Genomic DNA, 27,815 nt, shown 5'->3' with positions numbered 1-27,815 from the left:
TGAGAGACATGGAGCAATGTTTTTATTTCAACTTGGTTTCTGAGGTACATATTTACTGTTTCCACACAAATGATACCAGGCTACATGTACAGTATGTTCTTCACATGATAGCACGACACAGAGAACACTTACATCAACGTGACAACAGACATGCACAAACAAGGCATTGTCGCAACTGCGCCGACCAAACCGCCGGCGAGAACACAAAGAACCAACCAATCACAATGAGTGAAATTACTGACTTGACAGCGTGTGCGGTGAGGAGAGGACGGGGGGGGGGGGGGGGACACTGGGGTGGAGGGAGAGAAGTGGGGGATGATGGGAGGAAGAACATAGAAGGGGAAGGGGAGTAAAGGAGAATAAAAGAGGAAAGCAGGGGGGCTAATACCTAAAATATTAAGACAAATCGTAACACTGAGCACCATAATAAACAATAAATATCTTCAGTATTGGCAATAAATATTAACAATCTCATAAATAATGTATTATTCATATTCAGTAGCATACAGTGTGTCCTAAATCTGATAAAAGATGTACACTTCCCCATCAAATAGTGTAATTTACCATACCACATTTAACACACACACACTCACACTCTCTGTCACACACATTTTGATTTTCCACTCTTTCTTTCTATTCAGTGTTACGAGAGCAAATACTGTAGGACGAAGGGCACAGAAAGGTCAAGGGTCATCTAAATGTGATTTAAAGGTGACGTTTAGTTCATTGGGGGTGACATGCAGACTGATATGTACAGCTGTAAACTCCCACAGTCCCACCCCCCATACCTATCTCTCTGTCTCTCTATAACCTTTATCTCACATTATCATATATTTTTCCTCCCTGTCATTTAAAACCCCTCTAACTCCATCTTTCTTTTATTACCATTGACTCCAGTGTCCCTCTCCTTTCCCCTTTCCTTTCTTAATGTGTTTATTTCAGGTCCCCGGCATCTCCCTGGATGGTCTTTTTGATGCGGAGGAGCATCGTGGTTAACCACTGGTCCAGACGAGACACAGAGTCGAACTCCTTGACGGCCTCTGTGAAAGCCTCGCTGTTCTGCTCCTCATGGGCTTCTAGCAGTTTCTGTTGCAATAAAAAGGAAATACAAAACATTTTACGAACACACAAAGTAGGTGAATATTTAGTCAGTGTAGTGTAATTTTTCAGAAAGCTGATGTGCAAAAAGTTGATGTTTTATTAGACTGCTACATAAGCAAACAGTAATAAAGACATGTATGAAAATATACTGGTGCATATAAGTTAGAATATCATATTAATGAGTGTTTTGAAAATAAAAGTAGGAAGAGTGGAAGGAGAGTGATGATGTTAAAAGACTTGTTAGAATCATCACTGCATGCGATTTAACTATGTATGATATAATATGTAGCTGTGTGTATGTGATATAACATGTAACAGTGTGTATGATATAATATGTAACTATGTGCGTATGTGATATAATATGTAACTGTGTGTATGATATAATATGTAACTGTGTGTGTGTATGATATAATATGTTGCTGTGTGTATGTGATATAACGTAACAGTGCATGTATGATATAATATGTAACTATGTGCGTATGTGATATAATATCTAAATGTATGTATGATATAATATGTAACTGTGTGTGTGATATAATATGTAACTATGTGTGTGTATGATATAATATGTAACTGTGTATGATATAATATGTAACTATTAGTGCTGTCAAATGATTGAAATTTTTAATCAGATTGATCACAGGGTTGCTGAGGATTAATTTAGATTAATCATGATTAAATATCATTAATTTTTAATCTATATTAAACACGTTTCATTTTACATGAACAAACAGACTCAAGAAAGGGAATATATATGCATTTAATGTGTTTATCGTAAGCTGGGTGATGCATTAGCCGATGTGCTAGCAGAATCCCCTACTAATGAATGTGATATTTTAAGATGGAAGTGCTTCAGTGAAATGAAAACTCCGTCCTGCAGAGTGTGTATAACACTTTATGTCAGTCAACTGTTCCATCTTTGTTTTTTTGTTCTCATATTTCCATCCAGAGGGTCAACATGCTGTTTAACTAACGTCTTCCATCTTTATGGGTTGGTTCTGCTGCTTGTCACTACTGGATCAACTGCCCATTTGTTCATGCGTGACGCTAACTCTGCTTGGACAAACTGCCCCAAATGCATTGCCAGAGATGTTCAGAGTCATTCTGCACTGCAGATGGGTTAATTGCGTTCACATTTTTAATCAGATTAATCATGATGATGGATTAATCTGTGTTAATATGTTAATTTTGACAGCCCTAGTAACTATGTGTGTGTGTGTGTATGATATAATATGTCACTGTGTGTGTATAATATAAGTAACTGTGTGTGTGTATCATATAATAAGTAACTGTGTGTGTATAATATAAGTAACTGTGTGCGTATGACATAATAAGTAACTGTGTGTGTATGACATAATAAGTAACTGTGTGTGTATGATATAACAAGTAACTGTGTGTGTATGACATAATAAGTAACTGTGTGTGTATAATATAAGTAACTGTGTGTGTATGACATAATAAGTAACTGTGTGTGTATAATATAAGTAACTGTGTGTGTATGACATAATAAGTAACTGTGTGTGTATGATATAACAAGTAACTGTGTGTGTATGACATAATATGTAACTGTGTGTGTATAATATAATAAGTAACTGTGTGTGTGTGTATGATATAATAAGTAACTGTGTGTGTATGACATAATATGTAACTATGTATGATATAATATGTAACTGTGTGTATGATATAATAAGTAACAGTGTGTGTATGACATAATATGTAACTGTATGATATAACAAGTAACTGTGTGTGTGTATGATATAATATGTAACTGTGTGTGTGTATGATATAATATGTAACTGTGTGTGTGTATGATATAATAAGTAACTGTGTGTGTATGACGTAATATGTAACTGTGTATGATATAATAAGTAACTATGTGTGTGTATGATATAACAAGTAACTGTGTATGATATAACAAGTAACTATGTGTGTGTATAATATAATATGTACCTATGTGTGTATGATATAATATGTAACTATGAGTGTGTAATATAATATGTAACTGTGTGTGTGTGTGTGTATGATATAATATGTAACTATGAGTGTATGATATAATATGTAACTGTGTGTGTATGACATAACATGTAAATGTGTGTGTGTGTAATATAATATGTAACTGTGTGTGTGTGTGTGTGTGTGTGTGTGAGTGTATGATATAATATGTAACTGTGTGTGTATGACATAACATGTAAATGTGTGTGTGTGTGTGTGTGTGTGTGTGTGTAATATAATATGTAACTGTGTGTGTGTGTGTGTGTGTGTGTATGATATAATATGACGTAATAAGTCGTTTGTTCCGTGACATCTTTAAAAAATCTTTCAGAAAAAAAGGTAATGATCACAAAACTGACTCAGGTGACATCCACTCTGATATGTTCTCATTATAAAACAGGGATTTAAGATGATTTAATAGCTGCTGGTGGTCAAGGCTGACATCTTGTTTTCTTTCTGACAGGGTCACATGACACAGATGCAACAAATCACGGACGGATATGTACGTAATTTAGACCCAATTATAATGTGAGAAGGTGGAGAATTTGCTCCGTTCCTTATTTTTCACCTCCTCGACTCCTCAATAATCGGTTTTCACAATCTGGATTCAGTCAATCTTTGGGCGACATCTTGAAGGATGTCTCAATTCCCTTAAATGCCTCAAGGGTTGAGGATCGAATACAACGGCTGAAAGAGCAAAGACATGGTGTGGAAATGTTTTGGGTGATCGGACCCCTGATGTGTTAAAGAATGTGACAAACGTCTGAATAATACAAGGAGCAGGACTTTAAAAGATAAAGTTTTCTTCAATTTGAAGTTGTGTGAATGATCTAGAATGCTCACATGTCTGATCAAACTTTGTGTTTAAATAAAAAAATGTATGACATCCCTAGATAAACCTGCTGACACATTAATCCTAACTTTACATCAACACTCATCTAACAGATCCTCAAACACAGCAGTACATTAGAATTAAATAACAGACAGCTGCTCCACTCATCATCTTTAACTAAAGTCTGTTTAAAATGACTTGTGTTGTTAAATGTGCGTTCCTGTCTTTTCGACTCCTCCCGTTATGTCTCTGATGGGAGGGGCAAGGAGTCGAAGTGATGACCCGAGGAGCTAAAACTTGAGAAGTGGTGAAGTTGGTGGGTGTCTGAGCCAACAGGCCTCATGCAAGAATATTTTCATATCTGAACTCTTACTTGTTTGACACTCACATGCACGTGCCACATCAGATTATGCACTCAATACTTGGAAACTCTGAAAAGTGTGTAAATAATCCACATAGTGATGATGAATGAACCTGTGCCACCAGCTGTGTATGGGCCTTTCAACCACAAAATTACTTTACAGCACAGGTGTCAAACATGCGGCCCGGGGGCCAAATCCGGCCCGCCAAAGGGTCCAGTCCGGCCCTTGGGATGAATTTGTGAAATGCAAAAATTACACTAAAGATATTAACAATCCTTCAGGTTCCACATTCAAACCAATTCAATCTCAAATGGGCAGGATTCAGTCAAATACTATCATAATAACATAGAAATAATGACAACTGCAAATGTTTCTGTTTGTAAATGTAAATATTTTCATGTATTTACACTAAAACAAAGTATAATTTCGCAAAAAATGTGAATAATCTGAACAAATATGAACAACCTGAGACGTCTTAAGAGAAGTAAGTGCAATTTTAACAAGATTCTGTCTGTTACTAATAAATGTTTTGTGTATCTGTAGATCCACTGTGATCTGTACATTATAATGCACATGTGGAAATGAGAAACTTATGTTAAAATTATACTTATTCTTTCAGTTTGTTCATGAGATTCACATTGTTTGGAGGGATAGTTTGTAGATGTAAACATTTTCATCATGTAAATTTACTTTTTTTGCTGTAAAACATTAAGAAAAGTTTGGAGTCCACATTATTGATATATTATTATGTTATTTTGTTATATATATTATATTATTTTACTGATCTGGCCAACTTCAGATCAAATTTAGCTGAATGTGGCCCCTGAACTAGAATGAGTTTGACACCCCTGCTTTACAGTAATGACATGTATAACCATTTAGTAAAAAAATAGGTTAAAATTATATGAAACTAATTCTACAGGACAACAGATCTGAACCACCTCTAAGTTGTATTCATAATAGTGAGGTTCCAAATCCGAAAAAAACTGCATATACACCAAGTTCCTTTACATCACTTGTATGTGGTATTTAAGGACAAATTTGTTAGTATTCCCAAAGTCTCAATTTTTGTATTTCCATATTACAACATAATCCTAACATTTCCAAACTAAATCAGGGTTAGAAAAAAAAAAAAAAAAAAAAAATCAGGGTTAGGAGTATTTTCCAAAAATACCAGTGGATATTACATGCATCAGTGCAGTAAAACTCAATGCAGCTTGCCTGATAAGTCGGACTTTGTGAGCTTCTTTTTACCAAATAAATCATCTATTTTTCCTTCACAAACAGCTCTACTGTAGGTATGGTTAAGAAGATGCACTAACAAGACAAGACCAGTAAGTTAGCATTGGCATTCCACGAGTCATTATATCAGGAAGTTAAGGTTCATTATGTTTAAGATGAGCCAGTGAGATTAGGAAAGAGAAGTGGAAAGGAATAAAAAATGAAATTTGCCTTTAGCAGTTTGAGCTCTCTGGAGTCTGAGAAGGCTGGGAACATCTCCTCATACTTCTCTATGGCCAGCTGAAACACACAAACAGCATCAGTCAAAAACATTCCATTTTTTCCTCAGTAATGTGTGGTAACAGGCTGCTGCATTACCTTGGCATTCAGTTCATCCACTATGAAGTGACACAGTGAGGCCTTGAAGAAATACTCTTTAGCATTGTACTTCAGCAGAGGATTGTCCATGGTGCTCATAGCGACCTGAAACAGAATTATTGTCTACCATGTAATCACACTTACACACGGCAAATCATTTCTGATGCTTGGGGACTTTCAATCAAAACAATAACAAAAAGATACACAATCATTTTATGATATGATGAAGTAGCAACTGCTGAGGAAAATCTATCTGATGTGACTCAGGCAGAAATAATGTTTACAGATAAGGTAGCACATTAACATTTTACTAACATTACATTAGCGTGTATCTGCTGTTGCAAGTAAAGGTTAGCTAACAATAACACTAAATGTTAATGCAACATTACGTGAGCCAATGTACGTAATGATACATTGGCTATTAATATATTGTGTTTCTGTACAGATTAGATTTGTGGTCTGCAGAGGCGACTGTTCACACATTGTAGTAAAACAAATAGATACTGAAATTCATTAACATTCGTCTCTAATTAAAGAAATGTTGCTGAATTTGTTACTAACTATTGTTACTAAGTGTAACTGTGTGACTTTGGTGAAATTGTTCACTGTTTCCCTGTAAAGAGCATATGATGCTATTGTTGGGTAACAAAATGAAACCCACTGTTCCACTGATTACAGATAATTGAATTGAACATTATTGAACACATTTAATATTATTTAAGCAAGTCAACAAAATATGCGACATAGGCCTGTGTACATTCTGGATATTTTAATGCAGAAATGTTACATGTTAAACCGTCGATGTTTTAATGTTACACTGGTTCGATGCTTTAATTTTAAATTGAAAATAGTCAAAACGTGATGTTTTTTAGTGGGTATCCACACTTTAGTTTGTATTGATTCTACTTCTATACTCATACAGTTTGTTTCCCATTAATTAAGGTCAATGCTTCATACAAATAAAAGTAACTGTATGAGCTGAACCCCTACATACATATACAGGGTGGGGAAGCAAAATTTACAATGAACACTTAGTTGTTTTTTCTCAGCAGGCACTACATCAATTGTTTTGAAACCAAACATATATTGATGTCATAATCATACCTAACACTATTATCCATACCTTTTCAGAAACTTTTGCCCATATGAGTAATCAGGAAAGCAAACGTCAAAGAGTGTGTGATTTGCTGAATGCACTCGTCACATCAAAGGAGATTTCAAAAATAGTTGGAGTGTCCATAAAGACTGTTTATAATGTAAAGAAGAGAATGACTATGAGCAAAACTATTACGAGAAAGTCTGGAAGATACTATTAAAGAAGAATGGGAGAAGTTGTCACCCGAATATTTGAGGAACACTTGTGCAAGTTTCAGGAAGCGTGTGAAGGCAGTTATTGAGAAAGAAGGAGGACACATAGAATAAAAACATTTTCTATTATGTCAATTTTCTTGTGGCAAATAAATTCTCATGACTTTCAATAAACTAATTGGTCATACACTGTCTTTCAATCCTTGCCTCAAAATATTGTAAATTTTGCTTCCCCACCCTGTACATACATACATACATACATACATACATACATACATGTAAAATGACTGTAGTATTGTGTCTGACTCTCTTTGGTAAAACACTTCCTGCACCCAGTGAGCATTATGATATTGAATATAGGGACGCAGTGTTGTTTGTATGTGGTCAGCTGTTACCTGTTCGTAGATTTCAATAGCTTTCTGATACTGCTCCAGCTGAGCGCTGTAGTGGCCGACCTTCAGAAGACATTTGTTCGCTGAGCTGCAACACAGACACAAAAAGGAAACTCTAATGTGACTTTTCAGTCACGTTTTGTTCTATTCCACCTCTTCTTCCTGGTTAAACTCCCACAGAAACTGTTCATGGGTCACCTTATCTTATTATTTCAGGGTCGCATTGATTTCAATGATACCTGTTACATGGTCACAGAAAATACATACAACATAAGAACACTATTTATGTAAAGGGATACATTATGCACTATATGCATTTTCAATAAAATGTCTTCTTTGAGTTATATTTCACCACAATTAAAACAAGCTAAAAAATTATGATTGCATTATTATTGCTCAGTTATTAGAAGAAAACCTAGATGTGCTTATATTAAATAAACCTTTGTTGGTGGAATGCAGAGTTTTAGTAGTTATGATTCATCTTCTGTAGGTTGTGTTTTTGGTTCAGATCTGGTGATTGTGAAGGCCACAGTATGTCTCACATCATTACCCATGTGCTGTACAGAGGACATTACTGTCACTGAGACGCCTCCCATCAGGTTTTTCCTTTAATCTGTCACCCCTCTTTATATTTACCATATGAAGAACTTTAAAGATTTTCAGTTTTTATTTCCTAAATAATTTTTGGAAATTACTTTTTCTTCATGAATGAAACTTGAGGCTCAGTTTCACATGCTCTTCACTGTCACTTCATTTACATAAAAAATGACATAAACATTTACATGATGTTTTTTTCTCTCATCTTTCTGTCTTTTCTCAGATTTCAGAAGCAAAAGTATCAAATATTTGGCATTTTTGCTACTTAATGAAATGAAGGATCACTTTATTGTAAAAATCATGCCACGCCTACTTAAAAAGACATTTAATTAAAAAGACTTAACACTATAGTCATTACTATCACCTGTATACTCTGCATATTTGACACTGGACTCTCTTTTGTGTGTGTGTGCTGTTTTTACTTGATTGTTTTTTATACTTACATTGTTGTTTTATTTGACTGTCTTATACTTGTATTTTGTTCTTGACTCTATATTTGATGTGTGTATTTTACCTGAGCACCTTATAGAATGTAAAACCAAATTTTGTTGCACTGTATAATGGTATTTTGCAATGACAATAAAGACTATTCTATTCTATTTCATGTTCTGAGGGACTGGACTAACTGACAAAGTGCTTCAGTTTCATTCATATTTGTTTTGCAGATTTTTCCTGCAGATTCAGGCAGTGCACTCACCTGTTCGATTCTTCACCCTTGTAGTAGTCTGCTGCCTGCTCATAGTGGGCTATGGCCTGCAAAGAAAATAAGACATTCTCAAATGAGTTCATAAAATGATACATTAGGATCAAATATTAAATAAAACTATGTGTAGCACTTTACCTTCTCAATGTCAACCAGCTCAGACTCATAAATCTCCGCTATGGTGATGTGGTGTTTGGCTGCAATAGTAAACCGGCCCTGTAACCAACACATTTACAGTTAAAACATACTACACTGCAAAAAAAGGCCTGTGCAAAACTAAGAAAATTAGACTCATTATTGGGTTAAAATGTCTTATTTCAAGTAAAATTATCTGTTAGTGCAGTAAGAAAATTGTACTTATCAAGTTTTCTTAAAATCAGAAAATATTATTATAATGCTAATTTTTTTTATTTTAAGAAGAATATACCTCTTTCAAGTCTTATAGTAAGATTTTTTTTTAACCTATGGTATGCGTATATCTAGAATGACTCAATAGATATGTAGAGGTAAAACTGCATAAAACAAGTGCAAATGTCTTGAGGGCAAACAGTTACTGTATCCACCATACCCCATCTACAGCAATGTAGCTTGTTTTGTTATAAATATTGGTTAAAATTAGTCGAAATATCTAAGAGGGGTAACTCAAGATGAAAATTCTTAGAGCAAGTCAAATAATCTTACCAAGATTAAGTCTAATTAAGTAAATGAATCCAAAAAATTATATTTAAAGATAAATATTCCAAATTCAAGTCAGTTAATCTAAGTCAGATATTCCTTTTTTGCAATGTATTTTAACTATGAATGACACAGGAATAGGTTTAATGACTGCATACCATATCAGTGTAGATGTCAATGGCCTGATTTAGACAGTTGATGGCCTCTGGGAAAAAAAAAGACAGACAGGAAGGTAAGAAGAAAAAGTAGTCGATTGATGCCCTCCAAGTCTACAACGTCAAATTAAAACTCTGCCATTTCAGCTTCCTCCCCATGTGACTGCTAACCTGCTAACCTACACTATTTTATTAAGCTGCTCATGGAGAAGCAGGGGGCCTGTTTCAACATAACCTAGATATCAATTTTCCTCGAGAAACCCAGAGACCTATTTAATCTTCCAATAATACCACCTCTGGGTTCTGACTCACTGATACAGAGGCTTCCCTTATTACCACCATTACACTGACATACTTCTGTAAAACGCTTTTTTTTTTTTTTTAAAGAGGACGTTACACCATCATAGCATAAAGTGATCATCCCTTTACACCTCCTGACTGTCAGTTCAGTAGCGGCATACCAACACCAGATCTGAAGACTTCAATCAGCCCACGAATCAGTGTGTGTTCTCTGACAACTGACTGACTAATGAGCATGTTTTGAGCAGTGTGTGCAAGTGTATATTTGTGAAGCTAGTAAAATGGAGGCAGATGTCTGTGAAAGTCCATATCTAATAGAGGGTATGCACGTGACGGCACCGCGGTTCCGCCCACTGAGTGGCAGAAAGAGGGAGATGAGTGGCAGCGTTGGCCTCAATACTGTCGAAACTGAAAAACAATATTTAATAAAAAATGGGGAAGAGCTGTTGTGAGATTGATTGTATGAACAGGTTTGAAAAGCAGTCGGCGCTATCGTTTTACAGACACTGAAACACAAAGAAAAGAGAAGTAGATGGATCCACAAATCCAGGAAACCAAACCTAGAACTGTGGATCCTGTTCGGTGTCAGCTAACATTAATTTATGCTGTATTTTTGGGTAAAATCATACCTTAAATGACGTATTGTTTTGGCTAATATTACTTCTCAGTAAAGCTCTTGGTTTCATGATCAGATCTTTCATGGTTTTTGCCTTCATTTTGTGATTCTGAACCTTGTGCTCCTACATGATTATTTAACTAACTTAAACTGAGGCTAACCTAGTTTTTCAAATACAGGGAACTGGAGAATAAAGCTACGACGGAGTATTAGGGCAGGGGTGTCAAACTCATTTTCTTTCAGGGGCCACATTCAGCCCAGTTTGATCTCCAGTGGGCTGGACCAGTAAAATAATAGCATAATAACCTAGAAATAATAATAATAATAATAACTCCAAATTTTTAATAAACAAAAAATAACATTAAATTATAAGATCCTTTACATTTTACAAACTATCCAAACAAAAAAGATGTGAATAACCTGAAAAAAATTGAAATTTCTGAAGAAAAACAAGAAGAAATGTTAAGAAAAATTTTATCAATATCTATACGTGCCTCTACCAAGAGACAAAACAGAGAGAATATTGTTAAAATTGCACTTATTTTTCTTTAGACATTTCAGGTTGTTTATATTGGTTCAGGTTATTGACGTTTTATTAGTAAAGGATATCAGAATTTTATGTTCTTTGCAGTCAATCAAACAGAAAAAATTGGTGTTGCCATTATTTATAGGCATGATGTCATATTTTTTTCACATCAAACCAAGAAGAAAATTTGGAGTCATTATTTCTAGGTTATTATGTTGTTATTTTCGAGTTTGACACCCTTGACTGTTAATATCTTCTGCACTTTGCACAGTCATCCCGCGGGCCGGATTGGACCCTTTGGCGGGCCGAAGTTGGCCCCCGGGCCGCATGTTTGACACCTGTGTATTAGGGCCACATGAGAAAATAAAAACACTTGTCACTATGAGTATAAAGTCATAAAATATCGATATAAAACCCGGAATTTTATGAGAATAAAGTCGAATGCAAAAAGAATCACAATGTCATGAGAATAAAGTCGTAGTTATAAAAAAATCATAATTTAACAAAAATGTCATTCGTTTATGAGATTAAAGTCGTCATATTCCGACAATAAAGCCATAATATTACAAGAATAATGTCGGAATTTAAAAACAGGTGGGAAAAATATCATCATTTACCAGAATCCAGTGGTCCCCTGCTGGTCCACAGCAGTAGTATCTGTGTTGTATAAAGTACTTGATCTGAACTAGACTCAGTAAATCTCCTCAGTACCAGTAGATCCTGTATATATTCACTGGGCTCAGTACACGGTCTACTGTAAATGCACTTTGGATCAGCTGGTTCTCTGCCTAGTTTTGGACCCTGGTTGTCAGTAATGATGAAACCATGTATATTTGTTTCAGGTACAAATAGTGATGATCCCCTACACAGTGGATGTCAGGATACTCCATTTCTGTCCACATGTCAGTGTTCGTGGACCACTTGTTCTTTGGTAGCTCGTACGGATCCATGTCCAGTCCAATTGTCCTTCATTTAATTTCATATTTCACATTTTCCCGGTCTCGCTGTGTTTACTGCTATACTCCGGCATGTTGAACAGGTTGGTTTTTGCCACTCAGTCTGATTTAGAGGTGCGTGGCCTAGGGGGGGAAGTCACGTATGTGCATACTCTCTATACTGTGAAATTACCATGACATACTTTCACAAAACAATAACTTCATGGCTCTAAATAATAATTTAGTATCTCTAAATAATGAGTTCACATCACAAAATAATGACTTAATATCCGTGACTGTGTTGACATGCACACTAGTATCCCCTTCATGAGGCTGGTGCCAGTTTTCATTATATTCAGGTTATGGCGTTTACATGGAACTAGGGGTGTAAGAAAATATTGGTTCTGCAATATATCGCAATATTTCACTTCACAATACTATATCGATATTAAAAAGTACTGTATCGATATTTTTAGGTATTTATTGTGGAGGTTCATTTTTGTTTTTTTGTTTTTCTTTTTGGTTTGTACTTTATTTATTATTATTTAACTCTCTTTTATTAAATAAATGTTAGTTCCTTTGTTGGGATTGCACAAAAATAATGTTATGATGTCAGTTATGAACTAAAAGAATATGAACATTTGAACAGGATCTTAAACTGTAAAGTCTGCAAAACATAATTTAAGTTTTAACACAGGAAAATTTTGTGATATAGCATTAGATCCTGTTCTGATCAAATAAAAATGTTTCGTATTTGTGCATATTTCTGGTGCAATTCAGTTCTTCACGGACATAATCATTTAAAAAAAAGAAACAAAAAATTGCCTTTTTAACAGTATAATGACATATCGTGATATATCATATTGCGATCCTAGTATTGTGATTTGTATCGTATCGCCAGATTCTTGCCGATACACACCCCTAGATGGAACAGACACGAGTCTCAATGAGTATCCCAGTTACTCATTGTCGCAGGCGCCTGTGATGTTACAACATAATATGGCTATTTAATTTTACATTTCAATAGTTGCTGCCTAAGTTTAAAGTTACAATGGCCACAGGAAGGGGCAACTTTGGTTCATTGAAGACTTAACACTGTAAAATCCTAACTCCATGTTGAAGGTTTGTCTTACTGGTATTCATCTACGGTCTGCAGTGGGAGATCAATATGTCCGCCAGCTGTTACTTTGTCACTGTCACCACTAGGACAAGGAGGAGGATGAAGATCTGCAGCTGTGACTGATGGTCGAGGATCATTGTGATTGAAGTCAGTGACTGGTTTAAATGTCAACCCACCCAGTAGTGTTTCTGTGGAACTTCCATCTGTGATCTTATTTGTTGCACTGACATCCAGATTATATTTGTCAACTATATTTCATTTTTTTCATAACCCCAAAACAAAACTCCATGTAAGTAAGTAAGTAAGTAAGTAAGTAAATTTTATTTATAGAGCACTTTTCACAGACAGAGTCACAAAGTGCTTTACCAATTCAAATCAGAATCAAATCGAGTTTACAGAGACCCAACAGAATCCTTCAGGAGCAAACACTTGCGATTGGTGACAGTGGCGAGGAAAAACTTCCCTTTAACGGGCAGAAACCTCGAGCAGACCCAGACTCCTGAAGGATGGCTGTCTGCCTTGACCAGTTGGGGTTAAAGAGAGAGAGTAAAGGAGGAGAAAAGAGAGAGCGATAGAGATATAGAGAGACTGGGGGGGGGGATGACACATGGAGTACGTTATGATGAATACATAGAGTGTAATGAGTCTGTGGTGGTCCTGGGTCAGGTGGGAGACTAAAAAGCCTTTTTGAACAGGAGGGTTTTGAGGTGTTTCTTAAAGCTCTCTACAGAGTCCATGGACCGTAGGTGTAGAGGCAGGTCATTCCATAGACGTGGTGCCACAGCTTTAAAAGACCTGTCACCGCGTGTGCTAAAACAGGTGCGTGGAACCATCAGCAGGTGCTGTCCTGAAGACCTCAAGCTACGAGTCGAGCTGTAGGGCTGGATCAGGGAAGCAATGTATGCAGGGGCCTGGCCATGTAGGGCCCAGAAAGTTAGCAGCAGAATTTTGAAATGAAGACGATATAGAACAGGGAGCCAGTGGAGAGATTTAAGAATGGGAGTGATGTGGGTTCTCCTGTTTGTGCGGGTCAGGAGCCTGGCAGCAGAGTTCTGGACAAACTGTAGACGGGCCAGCTCCTTGTTGTTTAAGCATGTGAACAGGCTGTTACGGTAGTCTAAGCGAGAAGACACAAAAGCGTGAACGATCATCTCGAGCTCATTGATGGACACCATAGATCTGAGTTTGGAGATGTTGCGTAGTTGGAAGAAACAGTTTTTAACTAGGTGTTTGGAGTAGAATTCTAAAGACATGTCTCTATAAGTCCAGGAATGAGATGCTGTTGTTACCCCTAGACACGCCTGCAGACCTGAATTTAGAGGTACGCGTGGATCCACAGACGGGGGGGAAGGGGGTGCGGTCTGTGACGTACCTCATGAGTACATGCAGACGAAACGGCCATAAAACTGAGAGTGAAACTGAAATATATTTAACTTTAGATATTGAAGTTTTAGGATGAATTGGTTTAGTATTAAGTAGTTCTTGTTTTAACATAGGACTCTTTTGTTAAATCTGTTTTACTTCAATAATGTTAATAGTGAGTTCTTTGTGACCAGGATTTATGTAGTGCTCTGTTGTAGTTTAAGTATGTTATCACTAGGTTAAACTTGTTAAGATAGGAAACATCTGTCTGCACAAGAGTTAAGTAGGTTCTGTTCTTCTTCTAGATACACATCTGAACACACACATTCACACACACAGTGTTGTCAAATATAGATGATAAGGGTAAACTTATTGCTGGCATAAGTTTACTTAGAGTAAAGGCCCCACATCTGTTTGATCTTTGTAGATAACACTAAGTTAAAGACCAACCCATTTGTACGGGTGAGCCCGCACATAGGGTCAATAAATGTAGATTTCATGTAATGTTTGGGGCTCATTGTCTTTGAGTCCTCAGCACTGAGTGTCCACCTTATTTGTGATCTGAATAAATTTTGTCAACTTTGAGACCAATCTGAATCCAGACTTGTCCTTAGAGCTTCCAATGAAAGAACATATTAGCAAAACTTAGGACGCTTATAAGCCGGGGGGATCAATAAATCATAAGGTGGAGGGGCTGGGGGGAGATGAATAAAACAGGGGGAATAATTCGTAAGAGCAGGGGAGGAGAGTTCTCCATAAGTACTGTGTCGTACCTCTCTGCCTCTCTCTCTCTCTCTCTCTCTCTCTCTCTCTCTCTCTCTCTCTCTCTCTCTCTCTCTCAGGTACACCTGCAGGCGCCAGTGTTTCCCCCCACTATGAGTGTATATCTGTTTCCTCATTTAGTGCCAGTGCAGTAATGCAGAAACTGGGATAGGACGTGTGCATGTAACAGTATCCCAGATACTATTGGAGTACTCCAAAGAGAGTATCTGGGTTTTTCAGAACTGGGATAAGATCTTATCCAGGTTACGGCAATAGGATATGATTTTTACGTGTGCAAACACTTTACAAACTCCACAATGACTGGAATTACTAATGTGCAAATACAGCAGTATAGTAACTGGTGGTAATAACTTGAAAATGTTCTCAGCCTCTCATTATTTTGAGTTACTAAATGTTCAGATATAGTCCCTTGATGTGCACATGGATAACTGCAAACGCCACTGATGTGTAGTTGTGCATAGTTGTATTTGTAGTCAACTCCCTGCATGCCTTACATACAGTATGTGGGCAGTGGATCTGCCTTTAGAGGAAGGTAGTGGAAACAAAAGAAAAAACAGAGGATAAAGCCTACAGAAAGACACATTCTGGGGCATTCCCATATATGAATTATTGTACATTTGAACATCGTTATGTAATGTCATAATATTGTATTGTTCACACAGAGTGGAAGTAAATCTGTCTCATCAGATTTTGAATTATAAAAGCCGTTGAATTTCTTGCGCTGAATTTTTTTGCACTGAAATTAAGTATCTGAATTTTTTGTCTCTGAATTCAATTGTTCATAAATTTTGAATAAAAAAAATTCAGATGCAAAAAATTCAGATGCAAAAAGTTCAGATCACACATCAGGGACACCCAGGATGAGCAATCGATTCTATCTAAAGTCAAACTGACAGCCAGCCAATTGAATTATGTTAGGTTGGTCATGTGACACCGATGCAGGAAGACGGTCAGCGCAGATGTGTGATCTGAATTTTTTGCATCTGAATTTTTTGCTTTTGAATTTTTTGCATCTGAATTTTTTGTATCTGAATTTTTTTTATTCTAAATTCATGAACGTAGTTCAATTCAGAGACTAAAAATTCAGATACTTAATTTCAGTGCAAAAAAAGTTCAGATATTTAATTTCAGTGCAAAAAAATTCAGCGCAAGAAATTCAATGGCTTTTATAATTCAAAATCTGATGAGACAGATTTACTTCCATAACACAGCCTCTTTTCACTTGTGAAACTTCTGTCACTCTGACCCTAACAGACACTGGCTTCAGTCATTATGTTTTTAGGCCAGTCTGTTAGTGTACAGGACGTCCATCTTCATCAAAGTGGCAGAAATGTGGCTTTACAAGACTTAAGACTATTAAGACTACTTAAGACTATGTCCAATCAACTTGAAAAGCTGCTACCACCTGAATACTGGATCATGGAATCTGTGTGTGTGTCCTCACCCTGTGGGTCAGCCTTCTTGTAGGCGTTTCCTGCGTCGACGAAGCTGGTGGCAGAGTCCAGTTTGTTCTGGAGCTGCATGTGGAGCCGAGCGGCCTGACAGAATGCATTCCCCGCAGCTACGCACACAAAACATGAGCATGATGCACATGAGCAAACGCAGACAAAATCCAATTTCAGTCTTTATTTGCACAATAAAACCTGCCAGTGACAAAATATTCCTCTTACATTTTCAGTTTTCCTCACAGAATGATGTGATGAGCAGCAGGACCATCAAACACACATCTAGACAGCGACAGTCAGCTCAGTGTGAGCTATTATTGGTACATCTGCCCTAACTGGAGCACATGCTGTGTTCTGCAGCCTCAGTTTCAGACTTTCATGTTCATGCTGCTATAATTTTGCATCACCAAATTGTATCTGTAAGTTTTAAAACCCATTATAGATGTATCCTGCTGGATCATTCCCATCTTTGCTATTCTGTGAAATTAGATCAGTGTGTAGGTGTTTGTTTATTTTGCACAGATGTCTGCTCAGTATTATTGTATGGCTGTGCAGATTATATACAGTATGTGGATGTGTTTGTCACCTACCGCTCCAGTTCTTTGCCATCTTAAACATGTTAGCTGCTCTGGCGTACATTTCACAGGCATCCTCCACCTTATGGTTTCCCCTGTAACACACACCACAGAGACAAACAAAACCACATGATTAATCCCTTCATTTTCATTTTTTTGGTCTAATGTAATAAACCCCCCTGCAGGTATTGCCGTAGATTTTATGATGCTTTTTTAATTAGTAGAACACCACATTCCGCAGATTCACTTTAAAGTTGCACCGTCACACTAACACTGCATGCAGAGTTTGGAGCTGAAGGACATCATGGTGGAGGGTGACTAAGGATTTGTTCCCCCTGCAGCTGTTAACTCTCCACAAACTTAGTTTCCTTTCCTATTTAGCCAAAAATAAGTGAAGCTTGAAGTGCACCATGATGAGAGAATTGAGAGTTTGGCTTTTTCTTGTTCAGAAGTAATGACAGACTGTATTTAAAAAATGGTTACTGTGACGTCTCCTACCGGTTTGTGTACAACAATTTTGTTGGTTGTTAACTTATTTTTTTTAAACCAAAAGGAAACACATTTGGAAATGACAGTGGAGCTAGAGATGTGTGAGGTGTGAAACCACAGACACTTAAGAACAATGCGTTTCAATCAAAAGTGACTTCTGTTTTGCAGTGTGACAGAGACTTTTACCACACACTGCTACAAACAGCTCAGTGGGAGAAATAGACACGATTTACAGATTTAAAGATTTACAGATTTTTTCAACGTCAGCTAATTGAAAAAATGGAGCCATTTTTTGCATTTTGAACATGTTGACATTAACCCTTAATAGGTAACCATGGTGCCCCCCACAGCTACAGGTAACCTGGGGTCCAGCTAGACCCCAGGTTACCTATGGTGATAAAAACATCTAAAAATGTTATTTTTTAGTCAGTTACAATACTTTATTGCCTATAGTATGAAAGGATAGCAATGAAACGAAAAAAATATAACAAAATTGTGCTTTATTTTCCAAATAAATTCTCCTTTACTGCGTGAAGTACAATTCTCCTTTACTGCGTGAAAACATAAAAAATGAAAAACGTGGGGTCTGCTGGGACCCCAGGTTACCTATTAAGGGTTAAAATGACATTTCTTAGATCCACAGATCAGGCCTGTCTCTGTCTTAGCAACAAACTCTCACAAGATCTTGCAACACTGATGGAGCTGGTCTCTGTAAATACATTCAAAGTCATTCTAAATGAATGGGAAAAGGACAAATCCACATGTAGATGTTCTTCTAATTGACTGACTCTGCTTTGAGATGCTTCTTAAGAACAGTGTCAGATACTTTTAGTATCTTTCAAATTATTGATGGTGTTTTATATGTATGTTTGTAGTTTAGTGATTTATGTATGGTTTTAGGACTGAGTTTTATTTTGTGTTTTATGTCAATTTTGAGTGTGGATGAATGGATGAAATCTCTATTGTCTGTAACTTCTTCTGCTGCTGCTGCTGCTGTCTTGGCCAGGATTTTAATCTCAATGACTTTTTTCCTGCTTAAATAAAGGTTAAATAAATAAATAAAATAAAAATAAAAATAACACAAATCTCATCTGAAGACGATAGAGGACAAGGCAATAATAAAGTGAATAATGCTGCATTTCAGGGCCGTTTTTTGAGCCCATAAATCACGACCTCAAACCACGACTCACGACTTTGTAACATTCCAGGCAAGTCACGCCAAACTGCCTGAGCGCAAGGAATTGTGGTAGTTAGATGTAACCAAATCAGCATGGCGAACCGTACGTTATGTTCATTTACATTCATTTCTATCACCAAAGGTGTTTGGTCTTTGCTTATTTGAGGGAAACAGAGATGTAAAAATGGTGCATAAGGCAAGAGAAGCTGTTCTACCTTTTATGTTATGTTATTTGTATATTTGGGTACGTATTTAGTATTAATTTATTCTTGCACTCCATGGACTGAAGACTAGCTAACGCTAGAGTAGCTGCTGATTATGCAGAACATTTGCATAAATTGCACAATTTGCATAAACACCACATCCATGGGGGCTGCCATTGCTACGTGACGTCAGAGCTCGGAACTGGCAGTACATTGATCTAGTACAAGTTCACGAGTGGGAAGTCACAGGTTTGACTGACATTCCAGCACATTTTCACTGGTAGAAGGTTGGAAAAACACGAGTTACAGATTACCTGGCCTGAAAAAAAGTGGTAAAATTGTTTAATTTCCTTAAGAGCTTTTAAATCTATTTTCTTCCATGTGCGTAACGTTCGCAACCCTTCTGACCACGCCCATTTAGGAGGCAGAAAGTGACCTATACACTGCACCATCTTTATATCTACAGGATCTTTGGTGAACCTTGCTGAGCTAATGCTAATTTACTCAAAACACTGACCACATTGTTAACCAACCCCAAGTTATATTAGTTGCTAAATTATTATTAGGGGTGTGTATTTGCAAGAATCTGGTGATACGATATAAATCACAATACTAGAATCACGATATATCATGATACTGTTAAAAAGGCAATTTTTTGTTTGTTTCTTTTTTTTAAATGATTATTTTCCTTGGAGAATTGAGGGTACACCAGAAAAATGCACAAATACTAAACACATTTTTATTCGATCACAACAGGATCTAATGCTACATCACAAAATGTTCCTGTGTTCAAACTTAAATTCTGTTTTACAGACATTACAGTTTAAGATCCTGTTCAAATGCTCATATTCTATTAGTTCAGAACTAACATCAGAACAGTATTTTTGTGCAATCCTAACAAAGGAACTAGCATCATTTAATAAGAGTGTTAAATAATAATAAATAAAATATAAACAAAAAAGAAAAACAAAAAACAAAAATGAACCTCCACAATATCTGCATTTGAATACTGTAAATACTTAAAAATATCGATATGGTATTTTTTAATATCGATACAGTATTGTGAAATGAAATATCACGATACATTGCAGAACCGATATTTTCTTCCACCCCTAAATATTATATATAGTTTTAACACATACAGCTGATTTTGATTATAGCAATATAAACTTCATGTTGTACACTAATTAGCCCTAGCTACCATAATTAGCAGGCTAGTTTACAGACTACAGACAGATTGAGAGGTTAACGCTAACATTAGCTAATGTAACCATGCTATACTATGCTATGACAGAACATTTATTTAAATGGTCTTGTTAATAACATCTGTGACCCAGAGAGCAGAGCTGTGACAAAAAAAAGGTTTTATTCAATGAAAACAGAAATTCTGAAAGTCTGAATAGTGTGACAAGAAATGTTTGTTATATTTTAATAAAAACGTAATACTGGCCAATTGGATACTGTTGTCATGAATAAAATATGCTATCAAGTTATTCTGATAGAAACAGTTAAGGACAATAGTGCTTTTGTTTTACATTACTGACAAGCATGACTGTTTGGAAAGATGTCATAAGAGGAGAGATGTGTAAACGCAGACACAGGATCATATTTTACAACCCTGATCCAGCGTCAGGGAATGCAGGGAGATGCAATGAGACAGGCTATTGTATATTGGGTATTAGTGATCATACATCACACAGAGGTCAAAATTACTCTACAAATCATTCTTCTGGAAACATTACGTCTGGCTCCACAGGCGTGGAAGCTGTCAATCAAAACCAGTAACGCAAACACTGGATGCACTCCCACCCACCTGTCAGTCAAAGCAGCCATGGCCTTAATGATGCACAACTATGACCTGGGATATCAGCTGTAGAGGCCAAAACTGTCTTTTGGTACCAGGTTATAAACATGTTAATTTCTGCTTGAAAAGTTGAATATTTTATGGAAGTCTATAGGAATTGACTCTCAATTAAATGAACTGCCAGTGGCCATTCAAGGAACTGCAGTTTTCCATGTTACAGACAATACATGGGGTCACACAGGGTCTGAATGGATCTTAACTAAACTCTCATACTCATTTACGTCTCTGATTCATCTTCAAGTAGAGTTGGACCCATGTGACTGCAGCTTGAACTAGTTCACACAGTTATTACGTCACTATCCAGGAATCAAGTTTGCAGTTTTGTATCTTTCTGACGGAACGGAAATGCGTTTAAGGACTTAGCAAATAAACTTAAAACATTAAATGAACGGTGAATCACAGACGTCAATCCAAAATTAAATGACCACACGAGGCTCATCTCTCAGCTAGGGACAGAACCTCATGAAAAAGTCATGCTGGTAACCATGTGAGGAAGGCAGATGTGACCCATTTCAGCTCTCAGACACCATGACATGAACTGATTACAGAAAATAGGTCCCCTGATTGAGCTGGGATATTGATTTAAAATGATCAAGGTGTAAAATGTGAACAAAAGACTTGGAGCAGGCAGCCATGATGACAAGATGAAGGTCAAAGAAAGACAGCTGAATTAAACTAGCTTGCTTTGACAAACAGGGCCCAGACTGTTCAGAAAAAAAACAGGCCTGGATTTTCAACATACATTCACATAAAAATTATATTTTGTGTTTCCTGTGTCAGTGCAGTCATGATGATCTATCTATCTATCTATCTATCTATCTATCTATCTATCTATCTATCTATCTATCTATCTATCTATCTATCTATCTATCTATCTATCTATCTATCTATCTATCTATCTATCTATCTATCTATCATCAAAATCATCATCACTATTATTATTATTATTATTATTATTATTTGTTGTTGTTGTTGTTGTTTTTGTTCTTTGCAGTTATTACATACTATAATGATGCTGTGCGACTACTTATGGAATAACTTGGAGCTGAAACAAGAGTCAGTTATTAGCGGTAGGAAGTTTCAGTGAGTTAAAGAGACGTTAATGGTGTCTATGCCCTTCGTACATTGTTTCATCTCACTAAATAGATAGATAGATGGAGGGACGGACGGACGGACGGACGGACGGACAGATAGATAGATAGATAGATAGATAGATAGATAGATAGATAGATAGATAGATAGATAGATAGATAGATAGATAGATAGATAGATAGATAGATAGATAGATAGATAGATAGATAGATAGATAGATAAGGCAGAGGTGAGTTATTGTAGAGTGAAATGGAATGTGGCAGGAAACATTTCCTGAATTTGTCTGAAATTATAATACTAAATATTTGTGCTGATACTAGTTGTACATTGGGAAAATGCTGGGGGTTTTTTTGGTCAAATTTTGTGAAAATGTTCTTGGGGAAGGACCCATTAACCATATGACCTCCCATGGACACAGACGCCCCCAGAATACCTACATTTTTTTAGGGGTATTTTTTCAATTACTCACACTTTATCATGTATAATAGATATCAAGGAATACTATCTTTATCACAGGCAATATAATGTATTATGATAGCATGCTACTGCGACTTACTCTGCAGTTATATTACATTAATAATCTGTAATTATTCCAATATCACAAATGTCTTTGGATTTACAGTTTGTACAGAGGGGTATTTTGATATTTGGACATTTGGCCTCTGGGATATCTCACAAACATGTACATATACTTATGGTTTATATGTTAAGTAAAGAAATAAACTGTAAGCACATCCCTTCATGCAGCCAGAAATTGACCTTATTTAACTTAAATGTACTTACAATACATATCTAATCAATTTCAGTATTTTTTGGTGGACAGACAAAAAAAAGTATACTTTTACATGTCTGTGAACATGAAATACTAAAACACACAATTTAACCCATAAAGACCCAAAGAGCCACTGGCAACCAAAAGAATCTACTGATCTAAACTGTTTAATACCTGTTGATCCATTCAATCCATGTAAATAATTGTTGTAAAATACAGTTTGTCATCTTTTCATGGTCATCAGATATGACCCATTTGGACGTTCAGAGGCTCTGTAGTGAACATGAAAACACCATCATCTTCTACAACATTGATTCACCAAGAAAACCCATGGAAATTTATAAATGACAATGGATGGAGACACTTATTTTTATATTCAATTATTGATATTTTTGCAGAAAAAGTCAGTTTTTCTTCAGTTTTCTTCAGTTTCTGATATAATAATCCTTAACCTTAATCTGAGCTTTTATGAACATCTACATGATCAGTAAATTAAATATAGGAAATTATCTGATTTTCACTGGAAAAAAAACACAGAAGAAGATCATGTTGTAATAAATGGTGAAAAATCTTTTAAGAAAGGTAAAATAGTGAAAAAAATTCATTTGGAAGCTGCTATAAAAGTAGCATGTGGTCTGTATGGGTTAATGTTCTTTTATTCATGAATGGGACATGTTTCCTTGGCTTAAGTTGTTTTAGCTTTGCACCTAATGAGGAGCCACACTTTATATAAACTCTACCATCAGTTTTTTTCCCAATACTGCATCTGTATCTGGCTTAAAGCAGTGAAGACACATTCCTGCTTTCTAATCTTTTATTCTACTTGGCTGAGAACAAAAAATGAACTCTATTTTTAATTGTTCCCACGGACATTTCAACAACAGTGTGTTCTACATTTCAGTTTCTTCAAGTTCTTTGTGCTCAGATGACGACAAATATGGCACGGTTCTAATGCACTGAAGGAGTGTGTTCTGTGGAAATGGACATTATAGTGAATGAACCACATGAGCCTCTATAGTTCAGATAGTTCCATCCATTCCAGTGTTTATCAGCGCATCTACAATTGGTCACACTGTAAGACCGGATGAGTTGAGTTTACTTAAAAAATCTGAGGTAACTTGTTGCCTTAAAAAATTTAAGTAATGAGTAATGAAAACTTGAGTGTATTAAACTTAAATGCTTGATTTGGATAGAATTGCTATTTTAAGTACAACACACTAAATGCCAAGTTCATTTAACTTAAAATTTGTTGCAATATCAATTGCTTTGTAGAATCATTAGACTTACTATCATCAATCCATTTTACTCAATTCCAAGTTGATTTAAATTTAACATATTGCAATATATATTGTTTGTTATATTATTCAACTCATTATATTACAACACAATTGTTAAGGCAAAGTTTGCTCAATATTATCAACTAATACAGACTTTGTTCTTAATTAGGCTAGGTTTAAAGTTTGACAGTGTCCTATATCAACCACAGATGAACAGGAAAGCTATTTTTCAGCTTACGGCTCTCACTCATGGTGTAGCTCTACAAAAATACAAAAACAAACACAAAAAGGCCAATAAACATTGCCATACACACCTTAAGTCCAAATTAACACTAACATCACAACCCCGCTGAACCCCTGCACAGAAAAATAACACATTTTTAACCACATGCCCAATACCCACAATGAAATGTGGAGATAAAAAGGTGTGGTCATGACTAAAACCTAGTGATTTAAATCCATTCAACTTAAACTTTTTCGTACTGTCGACTATGTCTACAAATTAGTGGAATATACTTAACATTTTATAGTAATGTAATAAAACTTAAATCATTTAAGTACATTTTAATTAAAGCATTTTAGTAAATACAAAGTCTGGGCTTACAGTGTTTGTTCACAGAATGTGTATTAATAACAATAAATGTATCCTGTAGAACACATGTGTCAAAACCAGCCCACCAAAGGGTCCAATCTGACCCCTGGGATGAATTTGTGAAATGCAGAAATCATACTGACGATAGTAACAATCAAGGGTGTTAGAATCATTTTAGGTCAATTCAATCTCAAGTGGGTCAGACCAGTACAATACTATCATAATAACCTATAAATAATGAAAACTACAATTTTTTCTCTTTGTTGTTGTGTAAAAAAAAAAGTCAAATTACACAAAAATGTTTACATTTACAGACTAGCCTTTTACAAAAAATGGGAATAACCTGAAAATTCTTAAGAAAAATAAGTGCAAATTGAACAATATTACGTCTTAGTTTATCATTTATACATTTGCAACACAACTTACAGATCACAGCGGATCTACAAACACACAAAACATTCAGTAGGAGGAAGAATATATGTACAATTCCACATACTTCATGTTTGTTCATGTTATGTTCAAGTACAGTTTGTAGATGTAAAGATTTTCATGACGGAATTTGACTTTTTTCACTCAAAAACATAGAAAAAAATTTCGGAGTTGACATTATTTATCAGTTCTTATCTGATTATTTATATTATTTTACTGGTCTGGCCCACTTTACATCATATTAGGCTATATGTAGCCCCTGAACTAAAATGACTTTGACACCCCTGCTGTAGAAGCCGTATTTTGTATTAAATTTGGCAGAATTGACTGTATTTTGTATTTTGCTGCATCTGTGCCATCTCTACATGCAGCAGTAAACCTATAAGACAGAGGGGATTTGTATGTTTGGACCAGCGTCTGACTCAGGTTACATCACATCAGATTTATGTTCTAGTGTTTCCATTTGTCTTGTAAACATCCACCCACTCACTGGAGCCACCAGCCCACTCACACTCACACAGAAATAAAAACCCAGCCTCCACTTTACCAAATCACCATCGACTGGTTCTCCTTGATACCCCCCCCCCCCCCTACACACACACACACACACACACACACCTCCCTCCCTCCTTGCATCCCTGAGGCTCTGATCACATCCAAACATCACAACAGCAGCAACAACAGAAGCAAACGTCGTGCATTTCCATTTTTCTTGCGTGACAAACCAGGACACTCCAAACTGTGTGTGAGGACAGCTGACTTTTGGCGCAGTGGAAATCCTTGGATGAAAATGTGAGAAGGACATAATGTCACAGCTAAGTTAGCAGCTCCTATGGGGATAACAGCAACAGAAACAAACAAACAAACAAAAAAAAAGGATTTAGATGTGATCAGGGCCCCACAGCTCCATGACACGCCACTGGAGCATCCCGGTAAAACCCCAGTGGTTTTTGTGGGTGCAGGAAAACCCGATAGGAGCCATGAGAGGCTAGAAGGGCCCCCGTCCCTCCCCCATACCGACATGAGAAGGATAGAGGTAAACACAGAATGAAGAGCATCCTTTACCCGAACATCCCTCCGAGGAAGGATCCGGAGGCTTTGACCTTCTTGTCGGCTTCAGCCATCAGCTGCATGGCCTCCTTCTCTTTGCCGGAGTTGTCCATGGCGAGCTGGGTCTGCCGAGGGCCGAGGGATGCGACGAAAACAGGCCGAGGTTCCGCAGTGGACGGAGAGACGAGCGGAGTGGAGGAGGAGAGGAGGAGAGGAGGAGAGGAGAGGAGGGATACGGCTCTGCTCTGGTGCTGAGGCTGAGGCTGCGGTGCTTCTTCTACGGCGAGAGAGGAGGGTCAAGTGCGAGTTTTGCTGCCACCAAGTGGAGGAGAAAGGAAATGCTGCTTTGGGTCCATCAAATCTGTCATTATTATTATTATTATTATTATTATTATTATTATTATTATTATTATTATTATTATGGGCCTTTATACCTGACAAAGTGGCATAGGTTGGTATACTGTTAGATAGATAGATAGATAGATAGATAGATAGATAGATAGATAGATAGATAGATAGATAGATAGATAGATAGATAGATAGATAGATAGATAGATAGATAGATAGATAGATAGATAGATAGATACATAGATCATCATCAACATCATCATTACTATCATTATTATTATTATTATTATTATTATTATTTGTTGTTGTTGTTGTTGTTGTTCTTTGCAGTTGTAATATACTATAACGATGCTGTGTTACCACTTATGGAATAACTTGGAGCTGAAACAAGAGTCAGTTATTAGCGGTAGGAAGTTTCAGTGAGTTAAAGAGACGTTAATGGTGTCTGTGCACTTTGTACATTGTTTCATCTCACCAGATAGATAGATAGATAGATAGATAGATAGATAGATAGATAGATAGATAGAGTTGGTACACAGGAATCAGCATATCCATAGACCAACTAAACAGATCCACCTTTTTAAAATATACTATTTAGTGTAACAAACAATAACTCTCATAGGCTACTAATTACTGTCATATCACGCCCTGTAGATTAGATTAGGTTATTTTAGATGAGATTGATTAGATTACATTAGACTTTATTGATCCCACAATAGGGAAATTCACTAGTCAAAGCGGCAACAGATTAAAGCGCAAGAAAAAAATGAGCATGCATAAAGATAGGACAAAAGACACACAATATATAAAAAAAGTAATAATAATAGTAGCAAGTAATAAAACTAAACAGGCTACATACATATTTCGGCTAAAATTTACTTAGGGGGTCAAATGAGTGGCCATTTTTGTAAAAAAAAAAAAAAAAAAAAAAAGTTGTAAGAAATGCATAGAACTGTGTTGAAATAATGCTAATACATTTGTACACAGACTACTGATATTATTTGACAGTGGAAGCTCTATTTTCAGAAATATTGGATTTTGAATAGCACATGTATGTGAAAACTTTTGCTGGTGGACAGACGTGACATTACCCATGATGCTCTGGTCAGTACCAGTACTTTATTAGTAATAAACTTATATACTT

At 36.3% G+C, this 27,815-nt stretch overlaps 1 protein-coding gene across 1 annotated transcript; it reads right to left on the bottom strand.

Annotated features, from left to right (window-relative positions):
* On the bottom strand, positions 1-26,586 carry napba (N-ethylmaleimide-sensitive factor attachment protein, beta a). Its single transcript, XM_030156161.1, has 10 exons — positions 26,339-26,586; positions 17,394-17,473; positions 16,803-16,919; positions 9,720-9,766; positions 9,025-9,102; positions 8,881-8,936; positions 7,590-7,674; positions 5,887-5,991; positions 5,740-5,808; positions 1-1,086 (listed from the first exon to the last, which is right to left on the bottom strand). Exons 1-10 carry the CDS (start codon positions 26,434-26,436, stop codon positions 934-936), a joined length of 888 nt encoding a protein of 295 aa, XP_030012021.1. The 5' UTR covers positions 26,437-26,586; the 3' UTR covers positions 1-933.
* Between the last annotated feature and the right edge of the window lie 1,229 nt (positions 26,587-27,815).

This window comes from Sphaeramia orbicularis, chromosome 15 (genome assembly GCF_902148855.1).
Source record: "Sphaeramia orbicularis chromosome 15, fSphaOr1.1, whole genome shotgun sequence".
Taxonomy (NCBI): Eukaryota; Metazoa; Chordata; class Actinopteri; order Kurtiformes; family Apogonidae; genus Sphaeramia; species Sphaeramia orbicularis.
This window is presented reverse-complemented; position numbering and strand designations above follow the sequence as displayed.

Coding starts and splice junctions, on each gene's coding strand:
- napba (XM_030156161.1), bottom strand. CDS start 26,436: ATGGACAACTCCGGCAAAGAGAAGGAGGCCATGCAGCTGATGGCTGAA. Junction 17,474..26,338: donor TTCCTCGGAGGGATGTTCGG/GTAAAGGATGCT, acceptor TGTGTGTTACAG/GGGAAACCATAAGGTGGAGG. Junction 8,937..9,024: donor AGCTGGTTGACATTGAGAAG/GTAAAGTGCTAC, acceptor TTTTCTTTGCAG/GCCATAGCCCACTATGAGCA.